Source organism: Scleropages formosus, chromosome 4 (assembly GCF_900964775.1).
Source record: "Scleropages formosus chromosome 4, fSclFor1.1, whole genome shotgun sequence".
NCBI classification, from domain to species: Eukaryota; Metazoa; Chordata; class Actinopteri; order Osteoglossiformes; family Osteoglossidae; genus Scleropages; species Scleropages formosus.
Window position 1 is genome coordinate 5,023,831 of NC_041809.1, and position 17,996 is coordinate 5,041,826.

Sequence of the window (17,996 nt, forward strand, 5' to 3'; positions counted from 1 at the left end):
TATTTGTTGCAACCAGGTGCTGGACAATGCAATTGAGACGGAGAAGATGATCGAGAAGTACGAGTCGCTGGCTTCCGATCTGCTCGAGTGGATTGAGCAAACCATTATCATCCTAAACAACCGCAAGTTCGCCAACTCGCTTGTGGGAGTGCAGCAGCAGCTGCAGGCTTTCAACACGTACCGAACCGTGGAGAAGCCCCCCAAGTGAGTGTTCCCAACCACTGTGGCCAACCCTACGCATGTAGGCCTCACCAGCCAGCAGCTGAGGGGCTCCATCCTGGTTGCAAACCAACTGAAATAGCTTCACGTTACTTGTCCCCTTAGCAGAGGCTGTCATCCACAGTAACGTTTCTACCATTTTTATGCTTGAACTTCCACTCCTCAGTTTAAGTCGTTCTCGAGGGAGCTGAAGACTACAACGGACAGGATTAAAACTTGCAACACTTCGCATCCAAAGTCAAACGTTTTGCTCATGCTTCACAATGAGGGGGAATATGGGTGACTCAGTTACCCAGCAGAAATGACCTTATGCTGCCACATCCATGCAAACCTCAACCCGTATCTTTGGCTGCATTTCTAAATTTAAAGTCTCACCCCTTGAGTTTTGAGAAATAACACTTGTCCATTACCAGCTTCCATGTTTGGAAAATCAATAGCCAACAAAAGGCCGCTCGGTGTTGAAACACTCAGCCGTTGCCAAGTATAACTGGTTGTTTTACCAATAAAAAAAATGGAGTGAAAATCAAGAGCTCTCCTCATGTTTACATTTCTCTTGGCTTATTTCCCAGGTTCACAGAGAAGGGTAACCTGGAGGTCCTTCTCTTCACCATTCAGAGCAAGATGAGGGCCAACAACCAGAAGGTCTACATGCCTCGGGAGGGCAAGCTCATCTCCGATATCAACAAGGTGACTGGTCCCTCAAAGGGTCACTCGTCTCCTGTGTTCTTAGAGGACCGAACCACATCGTGATTTATGGGATTGGTGTGCGTGTGTGTGTGTGTGTTTTGGAGAGGACGGGAACTCTCGATGAGATTAAGATGCTTTCATTGCCACTGAGCAGATGAAGCTGTTGAAAAGCTGCAAACTGATGGGATGTGTTGGAAAGCACGCTGCAAGCAGCCACATTTGGTGCCGATCTCAGTGGAGCAGGGAGCTTTGGAGGACATTTGGGGAAGCTGAATGTTTAATTTCCATGAATGTTTTATGACCGTGACCTGGCCTGCTAAAACATAAACCCTTCAGCTCTCCGTAACGACACTTCGACACGCTGAGCCGAACCGAAACGGCCGCGATGTGCCGGAGCCGTTCTGATTGCGCTGAACTCGTTCAGTGGGTCAGCGCTGGTTATGGCCGAGTGGCGCCGAGCGCTGAGGTAACCCAGCTCGGCGGGGTGGTGTTCTGAGCGTTTTTTTTTTTTTTTTTTGCTCCACGCCAGGCCTGGGAGCGACTGGAGAAGGCGGAACACGAGCGAGAGCTGGCCCTGCGTACTGAGCTGATCCGCCAGGAGAAGCTGGAGCAGTTGGCTCGCCGCTTTGACCGCAAGGCAGCCATGAGGGAGACCTGGCTGAGCGAGAACCAGCGCCTGGTGTCACAGGTATGAGAGTACGGAGCGCGGCACAGCGACGACGCACATCCCAAGGCCTGGATGCACAACCCTACACTCCAGAAAGACGTACACATAATGTGCGTAAACCTTGCTTGAAGTCGCCCCAACTCGAATTCGCCCATTAAGTGCGGCAACATCATTCACCCTCAATTGTGGGAAGGTCAATAAATGCAAAAATAGTAGCAATAACAATACATGAATATGTTTGGGAAAACACTTCAGACAGAGAGAGAGGAGTGAGAGAAGAAGGAAGGAGGAGAAGAGAGCAGGAGAACAGGAGATAGGAAATGAGTAACAAACGAAAAAAGGGGGACGATATAATTCAAAAGTGCTCATTATAAAGAATGCGGCATAAATAGGCATGGAAAGGAAATAGAAAAATAGATAATTTGTTGTCTGTTTAAAGCAAGGCACAAATGTTGCCCTCTACGTTTATTTGTTTATCTGACGCTTTTCTCCAAAGCAACACACTGTTAAATCTGTTCGCGACTATTTATCCGGCCGAGCAATTTTACTGGAGCAGTTTTACGGCAAGTACCTTGCTCAAGGGTACTACAGCTGAGATTTGAACCTGTGACCTTTAGGTCCAAAGGCAGCAGCTCTAACCACTACACTACCAGCTGTCCGCCTCTCTACGCAGATGATATATTCTCCTTACAATTATCTGCCCCTTAATACCGCTGTGTAACTTTTCCCGGAGTAAGTTACAAAGCACCGTAGTACACAACCCTGAGCGCCGAAGGAGGCCTTCGCGGTGCTCGAATACACACCGCTACACGCTGACGACCCACCCCCGTACGCGGCGCACTTCCTGGGCACCCACGTTATTTTTCCAGCGTGCTGCCGGCGCACCGCTTGCGATCTGAATACGCGTCAATGTCGTATCCTGGACTGGCTCGGCAAATGCGTATCCTGCCCCCCGAATACCCGTCAGTTCACCTTCACAACTCAAGGTACGCACACGTACTTTGGAGCAGAGGGGTAGTGAACAGTACACCAATGTCTTGTTAAAAAAAAAAAAAAAGACAATATTCTGATAGCTCATGCTGCAGGTTTACGTTAAACACTCCCACGCAGCCCATGACAGTGAATTATTTTAAAACACCCCAGAGACCACAGACCTCTCAAAAGTGTTGTTAAAAAAAATCTGTTGTCACATACACCCCACGCTTCTGCAGAATTTATGTGGAGCTCATCACTCTACCTCTCTAGGGCCGCGAGGTGCATGTAAAGGTGAAATATGCGAGTGTGCACTTCTCAACTGTTGATTTTACTCCATTGTTAGCCTTGAGAGGTCTGCTGCGGTACACCTGGCCCCCGCTGTTAATGCTCTGCGCTGACCCTCCCCTCCCACACGTTGTCAGGATGTCGAGACTCGCAAGAGGTGCTTAGCGTCCCCTGGTGACCCGATGAAGGAGCAGCTCGTGAAAAAGTGTTTATGCGCTCCTGCGTGGTACCGATGAAAATGACTCGAGTCTTGCTTTAGTTTTTATAGCCGTCGTGTCTTATTGCTGCTGTAATATATACCGGAGCTCTCAAAACTGTTTCGGCCCATATCGGAAGGACAGTTTATTTTATGGACCGAAACGCGCCGACGAGACGATGGCAGATGCCGTCGGTGCGCACGCTCGTGTTTATCCCTCGTTCCCGGCGTTCGTCTAATTGCCGTGTGTTAAAATTCGGTGAAATTTCCACAAGCCCGCCTTTGCACTGTAAGATAGTAACCGTCCCAGGTGCTCTCCAAATTTGACCCTTTTTTTTTTTTTTTTTTAAATTTTTAACTTGTTTGTACCCTCACTCCCATTCTCCGTCTCCAGGACAACTTTGGCTTTGACCTTCAGGCGGTAGAAGCAGCGACCAAGAAGCACGAGGCCATCGAGACGGACATCGCGGCCTACGAAGAGCGCGTGCAGGCGGTGGTGGCCGTAGCCCGCGAGCTCGAGGCGGAGAACTACCACGACATCAAGCGTATCACGGCACGCAAGGACAACGTGATCCGCCTGTGGGAGTACCTCCTGGAGCTGCTGCGTGCCCGCCGCCAGAGGCTGGAGCTGAACCTGGGCCTGCAGAAAGTTTTCCAGGAGATGCTCTACATCATGGACTGGATGGACGAGATGAAGGTGAGGACTGTTCCACAGCTTCTTCTTGGGTCGGGTGGAGCAAGGGATTCTTGAGCTCGCTGCACTGGCTTTCTTATGAGCCGGTTTAGTTGATTGACAGCAGATTTACTGCGATCGCCTCATTTCTCGTTGGGGTGTTTAGCTGCACCTATAAAATTTTGATGGTCTCAATGAATATTTCAGCATGACCTTTCCACCTAGTCTTTTTCAAGCTAAACGCTAGGAGTTGTATTCAGTGCCGCTGCAGCTAGACCCAAGGGCATGAGCATTAACTGCCCTGACTATGGGCTGCCTGACATGGTTCTTGACCTTTCGACTCCCCCCCCCCCAGATGCTGCTGCTATCCCAGGACTATGGGAAGCACCTGCTAGGAGTAGAGGACCTTCTACAGAAGCATGCCCTGGTGGAGGCTGACATTGGCATCCAGGCTGACCGTGTGAAGAATGTCAACGCCACCGCACAGAAGTTTGCCACTGACACGGAGGGTGAGCACCAGCGACCGCACGAACGTAGAATCAGATTTCTTCCACTAGTTCTGTAGCGCTGGTTTCCCCTCTCACTCCGCGACTCGCCCTCTACAGGCTACAAGCCCTGTGACCCGCAAGTGATCCGGGACCGCGTGGCCCACATGGAGTTCTGCTACCAGGAACTGACACAGCTGGCAGCGGAGCGGCGCGCCCGGCTGGAGGAGTCCAGACGCCTCTGGAAGTTCTTCTGGGAGATGGCGGAGGAGGAGGGCTGGATCCGTGAGAAAGAGCAGATCCTTTCCTCGGAGGACTGCGGCCGGGACCTGACGGCCGTGGTGCGGCTGCTGAGCAAGCACAAGGCCTTCGAGGACGAGATGAGCGGCCGCAGCGGTCACCTGCAGCAGACGGTCCGCGAGGGCGAGGCCATGGTGGCCGCCAACCACTTCGGCGCCGACAAGATCCGCGAACGCGTTGCCGACATCCGGGAGCAGTGGGCCGCCCTGGGCCGGCTCTCGGCGGTGCGCCGGGCTCGTCTGGAAGAGGCGTTGAGCCTACACCAATTCCAAGCCGACGCAGACGACATCGATGCCTGGATGTTGGATGTGCTGCGCATCGTGTCCAGCGTTGATGTTGGCCACGATGAGTTCTCCACCCAGTCGCTGGTCAAGAAACACAAGGACGTGGCAGAAGAGATTGCCAGCTACCGGCCTGTGATCGACGCCCTCCACGAGCAGTCGCGTACCCTGCCCGGGGAACACTCCAGCTCCGAAGAGGTGCGCAACCGCCTCGCAGGGATCGAGGAGCGCTACAAGGAGGTGGCGGAGCTGACGCGCCTACGCAAGCAGGCCCTGCAGGACGCCCTGGCCCTCTACAAGATGTCCAGCGAGGCAGACGCCTGCGAGCTGTGGATCGACGAGAAGGAGCAGTGGCTCAACAGCATGGAGATCCCAGAGAAACTGGAAGACCTTGAGGTCATCCAGCACAGGTGAGTGCCAGCGTAGCTTTGCGGTCTAAAGGCTCCCCGATCGAATGCCCTCTCCAGCTGTACTACCCTTGATCAAGGTATTTACTTTGAATTACTAGAGCAAGAATACACTTCTATATAAATTAGTAAATATGGGGGAGTCAAACTGTGTGCTTTAGTGAATTTTAATAATTATTGTTGCGGATCCTTTTCGACTTACCCTTGTTGGTGGGACAGTGAAATGTCTGGCACTGTAGGTCACCTTCAACAAAGGCATCATAGGACTAAAGGTTAATGACAGTAGTAAAAGTGCATTAAACGTTTTTTGTGTTTTTTTTTTTTTCCACATCTGTCCTGCGAAAATAAATTACCTCTCATTAATCTTTTGAAAGCACAGTCAGTCAACATTGTGTCTCGGGCCAAATGTTGGACGGTTTCCACAGTGGGCTGGTCTGTCCTCGTGTCCTTGACCAAGTTCTCCTTTGTCGGCTCGCACTAAGTGGGCTCCAGTGCTGCGGTTCGTGGCCAGGGCGTTCTGTCAATGAGCTTCAGGCACACGGAATAACCAAGGCTACCCCCACCACCACCCCCACCCTTTGACAGCCCAACGTCCTTATGGGGAACGTTGAACTCGGCCGTGCCCTTCCCGCAAGCGCCCACCGCCGCCTTTTCGATGCGTGCTGCCGTGCCATTTTGGCAATGGCAGATGTGTTAAAGTGTACAGCGAACGCTCACGAAGGAGCCCGAAGCGAAGAGTCCACATCTGTGTGTGTGTATTTCCTTTCCCTCAGGTTCGAGAGTCTAGAACCCGAGATGAACAATCAGGCCTCGCGTGTCGCCGTGGTCAATCAGATTGCCAGGCAGCTGGTGCATAGCGGACACCCTGGCGAGAAGGAGATCAAAGCCCAGCAAGACAAGCTTAACACCAGGTAAACCTTCTACGTCATTCTGGGACATCGAGACCACATTCGCCACGCATGATACGGTGATGTGATTGGAATGTACGGCGTCGAGGGAAATTCAAGGTAAACTGTCAAGGTTAACAAATATCGGACTCTCTAAGCCCAACCTCAGGTTGATCAGGTGGTCCGTAGCTGCTCTTTGCTTGGACCTCAACAAGTTCCACAGGCTGGAGAGGCAGAAGGAACCCTTTTCGAGGCTGGAGGGGGGTGGCAGTTACGCAATGCCTCCCTGAATGTCACCGAAATCGACAGGCTCATTAGTCGCGAGCAACGTTCGGCGGGTTCTCTCATGAAAGCGGCGAGGCGCGCACATTACCTCCAGGGGTTCCTCCGTCGGCTTTTGAAAAGCGCACTCGACGAGCTCCGCGTGCATTGTGCCGCGGCATGTGCGTTTCCACGGCAACCGGTACATCGCCACTTCCTGTTTGTGGAAGGTTAACGGGTTGCAGCTGCCCACCTCGTGAGGCAAAATGACATCTGCGCTCTGTTCTCTTTTTCCTAACGAGATTGAGTCGGATGAGTTGTTATTCTTATTGCATGAATAATTACGCTTCGGTATTGAGTGTGAGGTTTTCCACGCCCTTTGGAATAGTTCAGATCTAAATAAGACTTTTTTTTTTTTTTGGTATTGAATAAGATCCGTTCACAATGGACAGCCATGTAGAGTTGCCTTGCAATACCACGTTTGACTGTGGCTGTTTCTTGGGGCAGGTGGAGCCAGTTCCGTGACCTGGTGGACCTGAAGAAGGACTCCCTGAACTCTGCCCTGGGTGTGCAGAACTACCACCTGGAGTGCAATGAGACCAAGTCGTGGATCCGCGAGAAGACCAAGGTGATCGAGTCCACCCAGGAGCTGGGCAATGACCTGGCAGGCGTCATGGCACTCCAGCGCAAGCTGACGGGCATGGAGCGCGACCTAGCCGCCATCGAGGACAAGCTGGGCGACCTGCAGAAGGAGGCGGAGCGTCTGGCGGCCGAGCACCCCGACCAGGCCCAGGCCATCATGGGCCGCCTAGCTGAGATCACCGGCGTGTGGGAAGAGATGAAGGCCACGTTGAGGACCCGTGAGGAGTCGCTGGGCGAAGCCAGCAAGCTGCAGCAGTTCCTGCGCGACCTGGACGACTTCCAGTCCTGGCTTTCACGCACGCAGACGGCCATCGCCTCGGAGGACATGCCCAACACGCTGGCGGAGGCCGAAAAGCTGCTCACCCAGCACGAGAACATCAAGAACGAGATCAACAACTATGAAGAAGACTATCAAAAGATGCGCGACATGGGCGAGATGGTGACGCAGGGCCAGACGGACGCCCAGTACATGTTCCTGCGGCAGCGGCTGCAGGCCCTCGATACGGGTTGGAATGAGCTCCACAAGATGTGGGAGAACCGGCAGAGCCTGCTGTCCCAGTCCCACGCGTACCAGCTCTTCCTGAGGGACACCAAGCAGGCCGAGGCCTTCCTCAACAACCAGGTAACGCTGGTGGGACCCCCACTCGTAACGCTAACTAACAGTGCACAATAGGTTAATTGAGATGATGGTTATGGATCGCTAATAATACTCACAGGACATTGAAACACATTAAAGTCTTAGAGGTTATTTCAGTTTAAATGTGTTCAGCTCCAAGTTTGCTTTTGTAAAGGGTACAGAACTGAGAGGGGTGGGAAGCGGTGATGCCTCACGGCTCCTGGGCTGTCGAGAGCTGCTCCTTGTTCGGTCTCTGTGGAGTTGGCATGTTTCCTCTGAGTGCTCTGGTTTCCTCCCGCAGTCCAAAGATGTGTTTCAGGTGAACTGGTGACTGCAACTGGTTTGTGTAGGTTTGAGTGAATGAGTGTGCATGAAGACACTGCAATGGACTGTTGTCCCATCCAGGGTGCACCCAACCTCACACCCTCTGTTTCCAGGATAGTCTCTGGACCACCGCGACCTCACACCGAACGGGTAGTTACTGATGATAAATGGGTACAGAACTGAGACTGTACAGCTTGATGTTCTGGGTAAATAACCAAAAAAGCCTTCAGTTTAGCAAATTCTTTGTGTGTCACAAGCTCAGCTTTGGGAGGTCGTGTTGTAGACGTGTCCTTTCGGTAGGCATCCATCACCCTAGACCGTAGTTTGGTCTCATTCTGTCACATTTCTCCCCAGACACATGTAGAAGACCTTCTACATGTGCCTTTCTTTATCAGCACGGCTATAACAGCACACCGTTACGGCGAACATCCTCATCAGGTGTCGTCCTGGTACCGCGGTAGAACCCGACGTCTCGGCACGCGGCCGTCAACTGTTCGTTCCTCCAGAGGTGGAGTCAACGAATTATGCGATGCAGCCACATTTACCCCAGCGGTTTTGTTAGGTATCGTTGGTGCCTTTCCTCAGCAAAGCACGGCCAGCAAAAGTCAGTCAGGGGACAGCGTGGTGTGGCGCGGTTTTGGTTTTGGTTCCTGTCCACTTTGGCGGGTTCACTCATTTCTAGAAATGAATGTGGAAGGATGTGGAATGTGGAACTGGAGGACGCAACGAGCTCCGAATTTAACTGTGGAGATGCTTGGTCGCCTTGGGCCGAGATCTTGCCGACCGCTCTCCTCGGCACGTAATCGGTGTGTGTGTGTGTGTGTGTGTGTGTGTGTGTGTGTGTGTGTGAGAGAGAGAGAGAACGAGAGCTTACACCTCCCTTCCCTTCTCCCTCCCAACCCCAGGAGTATGTGCTCGCCCACACAGAGATGCCCACCACTCTGGAGGCTGCGGAAGCAGCCATCAAGAAGCAGGAGGACTTCATGACCACCATGGACGCTAACGAGGAGAAGATCAACGCCGTGGTGGAGACGGGACGCAGGCTGGTCAGCGACGGCAACATCAACTCGGACCGCATCCAGGAGAAGGTGGACTCCATCGACGACAGGTAGAGTCCCCTTTACGGACCAGTGCTGTTTGTTCTCTACACACCACTTAGGAGACGCTAGATGGTTTCCGAAGTTCTGCAGGAAAGAAGTGGAGCTCAGCTCCACGATGGATAGGCTTCAACGGAGCGACTGTTCTTTGTCACTCAGTATGTGACCCGGTCTTAATTTTATAAACACCTTTAGTCTGCATGTAGTTACTATAATATTTGTTGTCCTTCTCGACTTAATTTTTGAATAAAGATGAAGTACAATTACTTTATCTCCTATGCCTGGGCGATGCAGACCTCAGATGAGGCCCCGCTTACACGGCCTCAGTGAAAAGGCCCTAATCTCCCATCTCTACGTTGTCTCTGTTAATCGGGAGGGATTAGAGTGAGCCCCTCCCCTGCGTCGCATCTCCCTTTATGGGGGGCGGTGCATACAAAGCACCCTGAGATACATCAGCGATGGACGCCTGGCTCTCTGTTCTCACAGACACAGGAAGAACCGCGAGGCGGCCAGCGAGCTGCTCATGAGGCTGAAGGACAACCGGGATCTCCAGAAGTTCCTGCAAGACTGCCAGGAGGTAAGCTGTAGCAGAGATCTCATTTGTACAGCGTATGTGTTACTAAACTGCATTACCGTATGAGGAATCGGAAAAGAAACCACCAAAATATCTTGTTCCCTTCGGGAGGGTCCATTATGATTTGTTACTTCATAGTAATAATGTCTGTTGTTCTTTTCTGTTAAATGTGTCTGAATGAGCACCCACCATTCAGAACCCAGCACGGGATTTTTTTTTTTCTTTTTTTTTTTCTTTTTTTAATCATGCCCTTTTGCCGGAACACTTAAGTAGTTGCCAAGGTAATCACAGCGGGCAGACTGGTATGAATTTACAAAAGGCGGCAGGAGATTGAGGGAGAAATGGGTCCAAAAGAGGTGGGTTTTGAGACCTTTCTTGAATGCTGGAAGGGATTCAGCAGCCCTGAGGGACAGAGGGAATTTGTTCCGGCACATCAGGGCCGAAACTGAGAACCGCATTTCAACTTTGCACTCTACTTGAGTGAGAACACCAGGCGGATAGCGATGGGGGAGCAGGCACGGTTGCTAGGGTGTAGAAAATGATCATGTCCTGTAGATGTCATACTTGTGTTAATACCACTTGTTTATACACACACGCACACAGACACTAGGGTACAATGACTCACTGTGCTGCCCCAAGGCTTCGTTAACTGCCCCTCTGGTTCCTGCAGCTGTCCCTCTGGATCAACGAGAAGATGCTCACGGCACAGGACATGTCCTACGACGAGGCGCGCAACCTCCACAGCAAATGGCTAAAGCATCAGGCCTTCATGGCTGAACTGCAGTCCAATAAGGAATGGCTGGACAAGATTGAGAAGGTGAGGTCATGGCCAGTGGCTGGGGCTTGGGAGTGAAAGGGCACCATTTCCTCTATTTTACCCTGTCTGTTTCTAAGCAGTAGGAAGGAACCCTCAGCGCTCCCGCATCAAAAAAAAGGGATGTTGACAAAACCTCAGCTGCTTTCACTGTACTGCGGTTTTGTGCTTTTAATAGCTGTGGATTTGCAGCTGACGTTATACAGTTGAATTAGGCTGAAATGAGTAAAATGTGCATGAAATCTGTAAGGAGCAGGGTAAACGCAGTTCAGCGGCATTTGTTCTAACTACGCTTTAATTTTTCTAAAAAAAAATTGAGGCGGAGACAAAGTGCTGTAGTTACTCGTCGAGCTGCTAGATGGCAGTAAAGTGCACCGAAACGCTGTAGGACTGAGGCCGCTTTGAAAACCAAAGTGATGGTAATAAGGATGAGTGGCATGAAGGTGGCAAACGTTACGCATTTATCTGTCAGTCAGTCAGTCAATAGTCAGGGTTCAGCGTTTTCGGAGTAAACGAATTTTTATTTTCGGTCACTTTAATTGAACGAAACGAATTATGAACAGTCCCAGCTATGTTCATAAGTTGAAGAACCCGTGTGCATGTGGTACTTATTTCCCAGCACGTAAAGCTATCGCCTCTGAGCAGCGTGTGCCGTCACGCCCAATCACACTCGTACTCCCAGAGTGAACCCCGTTGATAGATTTGTTAAAAAGCCTCGGTGGACCATGCGGTTCACTGTGCCGTAGAGTCGGCTCCTGGGGGCTGCTGGGAGGTTATAGCCTGGGCCGCGACAACGCGCTTCGCTCGGAATGTTGCGGCCGACGTTACAGCTGGGCTGTTTTTGTACAGCCCCCCGATCTCCGGGGGCTTTCCTGACTTTGAAAAAGTAATTGTTTTCAGCTTTGTCCGCTTTGATAAATGGGCCGTGGTTAATGGTTCAGGAGTTCAACACGAGCGTCTTTCAACCAGTTTTAATTGTGCACGCTAAGACACGAAGTGCAAACGTGACCTGTCAGTCGTGTCTCTGGTCCTGCCGTCCGTGTGCGTGATGGATCTCCCCTCCCTCCCCTCCACACCCCCGGGGCTCCGTGCAGGACGGGAAGCAGCTGGTGGCCGAGAAGCCGGAGACGGAGGAGGTGGTGAAGGAGAAGCTGTCGGCCTTGCAGAAAATGTGGGCCGACCTGGAGTCGACGACGCAGACCAAGGCTCAGTGCCTGTTCGACGCCAACAAGGCGGAGCTCTTCACGCAGAGCTGCGCCGACCTCGACAAGTGGCTTGTGGGCTTGGAGAGCCAAATCCAGTCCGACGACTATGGCAAAGACCTGACCAGCGTCAACATCCTGCTCAAGAAGCAGCAGGTGATTTTTACTCGTAACACATTTGATGCACAAAGAGCGAAAAGGGAGCCTACGGCGTCGCAGGTGACATAGCTGCTGGGTTTCGCCGAAGCAGCTGATAATCCGTATTTTTGTCGAGGGTTCAACAGCAGGCTGCCCCAGAGACTTCCGTTTCTGGCTTTTCATACCGATGCCTTTCTCCAAGGTGAATTAGTGTTCGGTTTGTACTCTAAGCTACTGACCGCGATTTACCCATTTGTACAGCTGGGTAACTTTTACAGTTTCAGGGTGCTGCATTTCCGTTACGTTTCGTCTGTTCATTTAGAAGATTTGTTTCTCCAAAGCGAGGTACAAGTCGGCATAAACGAAAGTGCATTTCGCAGCAGACAGAGCGCTTCCGACACACCGTTTTTGCCAGCACACGTTTCATGAGTAGCTGCCTGTAGAGCTGGTAGGAAAATCGGGAGAGAAGTGTGTCTAAAAGAGATCTTTAGGGCACTTCTTGAATACTGAATTGAAGGGATTCAGCAGTTCTGAGGGAGAGAGGGAGGTACCATAGCAGGAGTGGGGATTTGAACCAGGCTCCCAGCATTAGAGCTCGACCGTTCTGACCACTACACTGCAGTACTTGAAAGTGCAACTCTTGCGCGGACCCAGGTCACGGATGGCCTTGTCACTGCTCTCGGTTCTGACGTCCACCTAGAACGTAGTTTCAGTGAACAGGATCTTTACACCCCTGCTGTTTGCAGTCTCACCATATTCTGCATCACGTTACAAGGATGTATTTACTCTGCTGGATGTGACAGTTTTCGGGCAGCCGCTGCTCCGTCGGTCCCCGGTAGAGGCGGACCGCATGTAGGCCTGTGCGGTTCTTCATCGACTCGGCCCTTTTTGCTGAGCTCGAAACATAAAAGAAACTCTTGAGCTGGAAGAAAAGTCACACTGGATGCTCTTTATTTTCTCTGGAGCGCCCATTCATACACGCCAGTGGAGCCACAGCAAGCAGTTGCATAACACCCCCCTCCCGCTCATCCATTACGTAATGTTACTCTCTACCCTCTGTTTGGGGAAGGGAGAAGAGCCAATGTGTGTCCCCACACACACACTCATGCATACACACAGCGCACTCCTTCGAGAGGGGAAAATGAGAGCGCCTCATCTTGCCTCTTGCCCCCCTTTGCTTCTCGTTCACCCGCCCTCGCCCCGCTCCCTTTCCTCCTCTTAGATGCTCGAGAACCAGGTGGAGGTGCGCCAGAAGGAGGTGGAGGAGCTACAGAGCCAGGCGCAGGCGCTCCACCAGGAGGGCAAGGACACGGACGAGGTGGACGGGCGCCGCATTGTGGTGGAGCAAAAGTTCAAGGAGCTGCTGGACCCGCTGCGCAAGAGGAAAAACAACCTCATGGCATCCCGCGAGATCCATCAGTTCAACCGTGACGTGGAGGACGAGATCGTGAGTGCGGAGCCGGCACGCTGCGTCGGGCGCGGAAGGGGCGGGCTGGGCTGCGTTTCTGCGGGAGGGGGGTCGCCTGCCGTTCGGTTGAGCGTCAGGTGCGCGCGCCGATGGGCCGCCTCGCCTCATCTGCAGCTGCCCCGTTCGCCAGGCGCGCGCTCGGTGCCTCCGATTCAGCAGCAGTAAACGCGCTCGTTTCCGTCTTTTTCTAACCGTGTCTTAATTATGTAGCTGGAGTATCTGCACCTGTGTTTGAATTCAGGTGGTTTTTAAAGCTTGAGGGTAGACGTAGCTTCTTGGAAGAACATTTTCCGTAGGCATTTTACGTATTCTTTTTATGACGTGTCGCTCATCAGGCTGACGGAAAGTCCGGAGTGTTTTTAATGGCGCGTGTGTCAATGCTGTTCGTTAGCTCTGGGTCGAAGAGAGGATGCCGCTTGCCACTTCCACAGACCACGGACACAACCTGCAGACCGTGCAGTTGCTCATCAAGAAAAATCAGGTAAAACTCCTGTGAACCAGATTGTTCGCTCACCTCCCAGTCCTTGCTGTAAGATATGCTGTGACTCTGTTGAAGTATGTCTTAACTGCTACCCTTGACCTACCCTGCATCCAGACCCTCCAGAAGGAGATCCAGGGCCACCAGCCACGCTTCAATGATATCTTTGAGAGGAGCCAGAGCATTCTGAAAGATGACGGCTCCACGGCGCAGGCCATCCGACAGCGCCTCGCCGAACTGCAGCAAATGTGGGACCTGATGATCGAGGAGACGGGCAAGCGGCACGTCCGCCTGGAGGAGGCCCACAAAGCTCAGCAATACTACTTCGATGCCGCCGAGGCAGAGGCCTGGATGAGCGAGCAAGAGCTCTATATGATGTCTGAGGAAAAGGCTAAGGTACGGGCTTAAGAGTCTAAAGGGAGATGCTTGATCTGGCTCCAGAATGGTGGAAGGCATCCATCTACAGCGATGCTCATATATAGGTCTGCTGGGGAGTAATGTTCCAGCAAGGGAAGACCAGAACGTATTGCACAACGCAACCATAATCCAGGAGGGTTCACTTGTATATCCGTCTTGGCGTCTCTCAGGATGAGCAGAGTGCAGTGGCAATGCTAAAGAAACACCAGATCTTGGAGCAGGCCGTTGAGGACTACGCTGAGACCGTCCACCAGCTCTCCAAGACCAGCAGGGCCCTGGTGGCTGCGGGACACCCGGAGAGGTCAGTCCTCGTGAAATCCAGACAAAGTAAACCGGGAAACTATCCGTAGGATTCATTGTATCTCTTTGCAACGAGCAGACCCGTCTGGGTCATTGCATGTTGAGATCCTGAAGTTGTCCCTCCCTCTCACAGCGAGCGGATAAACATGCGGCAGTCCCAGGTGGACAAGCTCTATGCTGGACTGAAGGACTTGTCCGAGGAACGGCGAGGGAAGCTGGACGAAAGGTTCAGGCTCTTCCAGCTCAATCGCGAGGTGGATGATTTGGAACAGTGGATCGCCGAGCGGGAAGTGGTGGCCGGCTCCCACGAACTGGGCCAGGACTATGAGCACGTCACGGTACTTGTCAGATTTCAATGCTTATTCCAGCTGGTTAGATTCTGTAAAATCTGGAAAGAACTGTGAAATACATTATATTGGTTAAAAGCTAAAATGTTTTACACTAAGATTCACAAAAAATTTACAGATTTAGCCTTTCATACATTCATTAACTTTTTTAGCGTTAAGAATATTTCGTGCATAGAGGTCCTGACTCAACTGTACTCTTCTGTTCAATACCTCAGATGCTTCAGGAACGTTTCCGGGAGTTTGCTCGGGACACGGGCAACATTGGCCAGGAGCGTGTGGATGCAGTCAACCAGATGGCAGATGAGCTTATTAACTCGGGCCACTCGGATGCTGCTACCATTGCCGAGTGGAAGGACGGCCTGAACGAGGCCTGGGCCGACCTGTTGGAGCTGATCGACACTCGCACGCAGATCCTGGCTGCTTCCTACGAGCTGCACAAGTTCTACCATGATGCCAAGGAGATCCTGGGCCGCATTCTGGACAAGCATAAGAAGCTACCGGAGGAGCTGGGCCGTGACCAGAACACAGTTGAGACACTACAGAGGATGCACACTGCATTTGAACATGACATCCAGGCCTTAGGAACACAGGTAAGTGTGAACAACACCTGGATACTTTGAAGCTGGATACTGCTAGGGGGACAGTTTCAATTTAAGATCAAATGCAGCAGAAACTAAGCATTACATTGCTTGGACTTCAAGGGTTTTTTCAACAGAATCATTCTATTTATAATTATCGGTAGACTGAGCTGTAAAGAGAGTAATGAGTCTATCAGCAAGCTTTATTTTAGAACCACTTTAATAAGACTTTCACTTAAATATAGGGCTCAGTGCAAGGAAGCCATGTTGGGGAAAAAAACCAAACCTCTTTAAGGTTCAGAATCCTGAGATGAACGGCTAACCTTCTGGTACGCGTGTTAAATACCCAGTGTACTCTCCAGAGGTTGTCTCTCAAATGCCGGTTTTTTCCTCTACAGGTGAGGCAGCTGCAAGAAGATGCCGTGCGTCTGCAGTCAGCATATGCTGGTGACAAGGCGGACGACATCCAGAAGCGAGAGAACGAGGTTCTGGAGGCCTGGAAGAACCTCCTAGAGGCTTGTGAGGGACGTAGGGTCCGGTTGCTGGACACTGGAGACAAATTCCGCTTCTTCAGTATGGTGCGGGACCTCATGCTCTGGATGGAGGACGTAATCCGCCTCATTGACGCTCAGGAGAAGCCCAGGTATGGTGGTCTGAATAGAGGTGCTGAAAGACGTGCAGTCATTTTGCTTTGAAATGTATTGAGATACTTTTCTGGGAGATATGAACTATATTTAACTTTAGAATGGCACTAAATAGTAATAGATATTTCTGTTTAGCCCGGTATGCATAGTTTCAGTGACTCTGCCCCAGAAATTTCTACATTTTTTACTATCATGGTTGAGATATTTGTTGACATTTACGTACTAGTTGTCATATTTAGCTGGACCGGAAGTCGCGTTTGAAGCTCCAGTTTGTTACAGCGCTGTATTGCATATCCGCACTAAACAAGCAAGGACATGAAGGGTCAGGTTTATCTTGGTGATCAGAGATATGCTTCTGTGCATGTTCTTAGAAGGATATTGTCAGGACTTGAAGATAGTTCAAAAGTTGACACCCTTCCTGCAGTGATATTTTTTTTTTTTTATTGTTTTATAGAAATACTGATCAAGGACTATGTGAATTTTCAGTAGTGCCCTTTGGTATGCACTGTGACCCCATTGTATTTGGTTGTGGTTATTGTTGATGGTCATCGTCTTAACTCCATGACCCAAAAATAGCCATGGCCTCAATAACTTTTGTTCTCAAAAGCATCATTTACTTAAGCAGTTCTTGAATTTTCTGGAGCCTCTCTCTGCATGATCACTTTCAAGCTGGAACTGTAACCGGCATAATTGCTATAATTGCCGTAATTGGTAGTTCAGCCAATGCTCTGCTACTTAAGACAGTGGGGAGATCAGGCTTTTCTAGCTGAACTTTTGCTAGATGACCCTGAACGGAAAGAGGGAGATGGGAGTGAGAGGGGGACAGAACTCTGGTGTTGAATTCAGTAATTACCCACCCCATCTCTTTCCTGCTCCTCACAGTGACACCTGAGCCCTCATTGTTTGATCATGTAACTTGACTAATGACATGGTTCAAGGAAAGGGGTAATAAAGTCCTAGTCAGCTGTCCACCTTCTTGTCGGATAGTTCCAGGAAGATCTCTTACAAACCAAAATCAAACATTGCACTATAGGTAAAACAGCTTTGTGCAAATGTACATGTTCTCTTGCTCTCCACGAAAACAACTTTGTGTGGCGCGTGGGACTCTCCCCATCCCGTGATGTTGCGCTCAGCACGATCGCTTCCGTCCATCTTCAGGGACGTGTCGTCGGTGGAGCTGCTGATGAACAATCACCAGGGCATCAAGGCCGAGATCGACGCCCGAAACGACAGCTTCACCGCCTGCGTCGAACTTGGGAAAACTCTGCTGGCGAGGAAGCACTATGCGTCAGAGGAGGTGGGTGCCCGTTCGGGGTAGGATTAGCTTCATAGGCTTTGCAGATGTTCCGGTAGCAGTGCAGCCGACACCAGGCGAGTTCACGAAACTTGCTCGCTGATGCCTGAGACAATGGACTGGTGTTTGTGACCCATGAAGCGGGGATTGAATCTCGTTCATCGCTAGGCTACCAGATACTAGATGTTCTTGATAACTATTAGCTAAAGCTTTGCTGTGTTTTCACTTACGTGTTTCCTCCACCTAAAACTCAGTAGGTTTGAAAATAAAGACTAGTTTTTGTTTAATCAACAAGAAAGCCTAAAGATTCACTTGGAGAGGGGCAATTTGGCATATGAGAGCCCCTTTCACAGGACAGGAAGAGCACACTGAAATAGTCCTCCTTACTGCGTGTTGTGTTCAGTGCACAGATTTGTAGATATGAACCTGAGCTTTTTAACACATTTGTATATTGCATTATATGCTGTATTGCATGTGGTAAACGTAGGCCTCCTAAAATTGATTTTGATAGGTAGACTTAATAAAGCGTTACTCTGACTGCAAGGTCTCCCCTTTTCAGATCAAAGAGAAGTTATTACAGTTGACGGACAAGAGGAAAGACATGATTGACAAGTGGGAGGACAGATGGGAATGGCTGAGACTAGGTAGGTTTCTTCATCTGCGTATCCGTTAATACGCGTGCGGTCGTCTTTTAAGCTGCGTTTAGAGCTCTCCTCCATTTCTTGCTGCTGACGTGCATT

The 17,996-nt window shown here is 50.9% G+C and overlaps 1 protein-coding gene across 2 annotated transcripts in view; it reads left to right on the plus strand.

Annotated features, from left to right (window-relative positions):
* sptbn1 (spectrin, beta, non-erythrocytic 1) overlaps positions 1-17,996 on the plus strand; it is an 82,997-nt gene that overhangs the window by 55,081 nt on the left and 9,920 nt on the right. For both annotated transcript variants that reach the window (XM_029251378.1, XM_029251379.1), the window contains 21 exons: positions 17-204; positions 789-906; positions 1,436-1,594; positions 3,424-3,726; positions 4,058-4,211; positions 4,308-5,178; positions 5,949-6,086; positions 6,831-7,587; positions 8,811-9,013; positions 9,489-9,579; positions 10,247-10,393; positions 11,485-11,748; positions 12,953-13,177; positions 13,590-13,679; positions 13,794-14,072; positions 14,264-14,394; positions 14,527-14,731; positions 14,956-15,330; positions 15,717-15,961; positions 17,121-17,259; positions 17,816-17,900. In XM_029251378.1, coding sequence (XP_029107211.1) covers positions 17-204; positions 789-906; positions 1,436-1,594; positions 3,424-3,726; positions 4,058-4,211; positions 4,308-5,178; positions 5,949-6,086; positions 6,831-7,587; positions 8,811-9,013; positions 9,489-9,579; positions 10,247-10,393; positions 11,485-11,748; positions 12,953-13,177; positions 13,590-13,679; positions 13,794-14,072; positions 14,264-14,394; positions 14,527-14,731; positions 14,956-15,330; positions 15,717-15,961; positions 17,121-17,259; positions 17,816-17,900 — 5,167 coding nt within the window. The remainder of the gene's footprint in view (positions 1-16; positions 205-788; positions 907-1,435; positions 1,595-3,423; positions 3,727-4,057; positions 4,212-4,307; positions 5,179-5,948; positions 6,087-6,830; positions 7,588-8,810; positions 9,014-9,488; positions 9,580-10,246; positions 10,394-11,484; positions 11,749-12,952; positions 13,178-13,589; positions 13,680-13,793; positions 14,073-14,263; positions 14,395-14,526; positions 14,732-14,955; positions 15,331-15,716; positions 15,962-17,120; positions 17,260-17,815; positions 17,901-17,996) is intronic.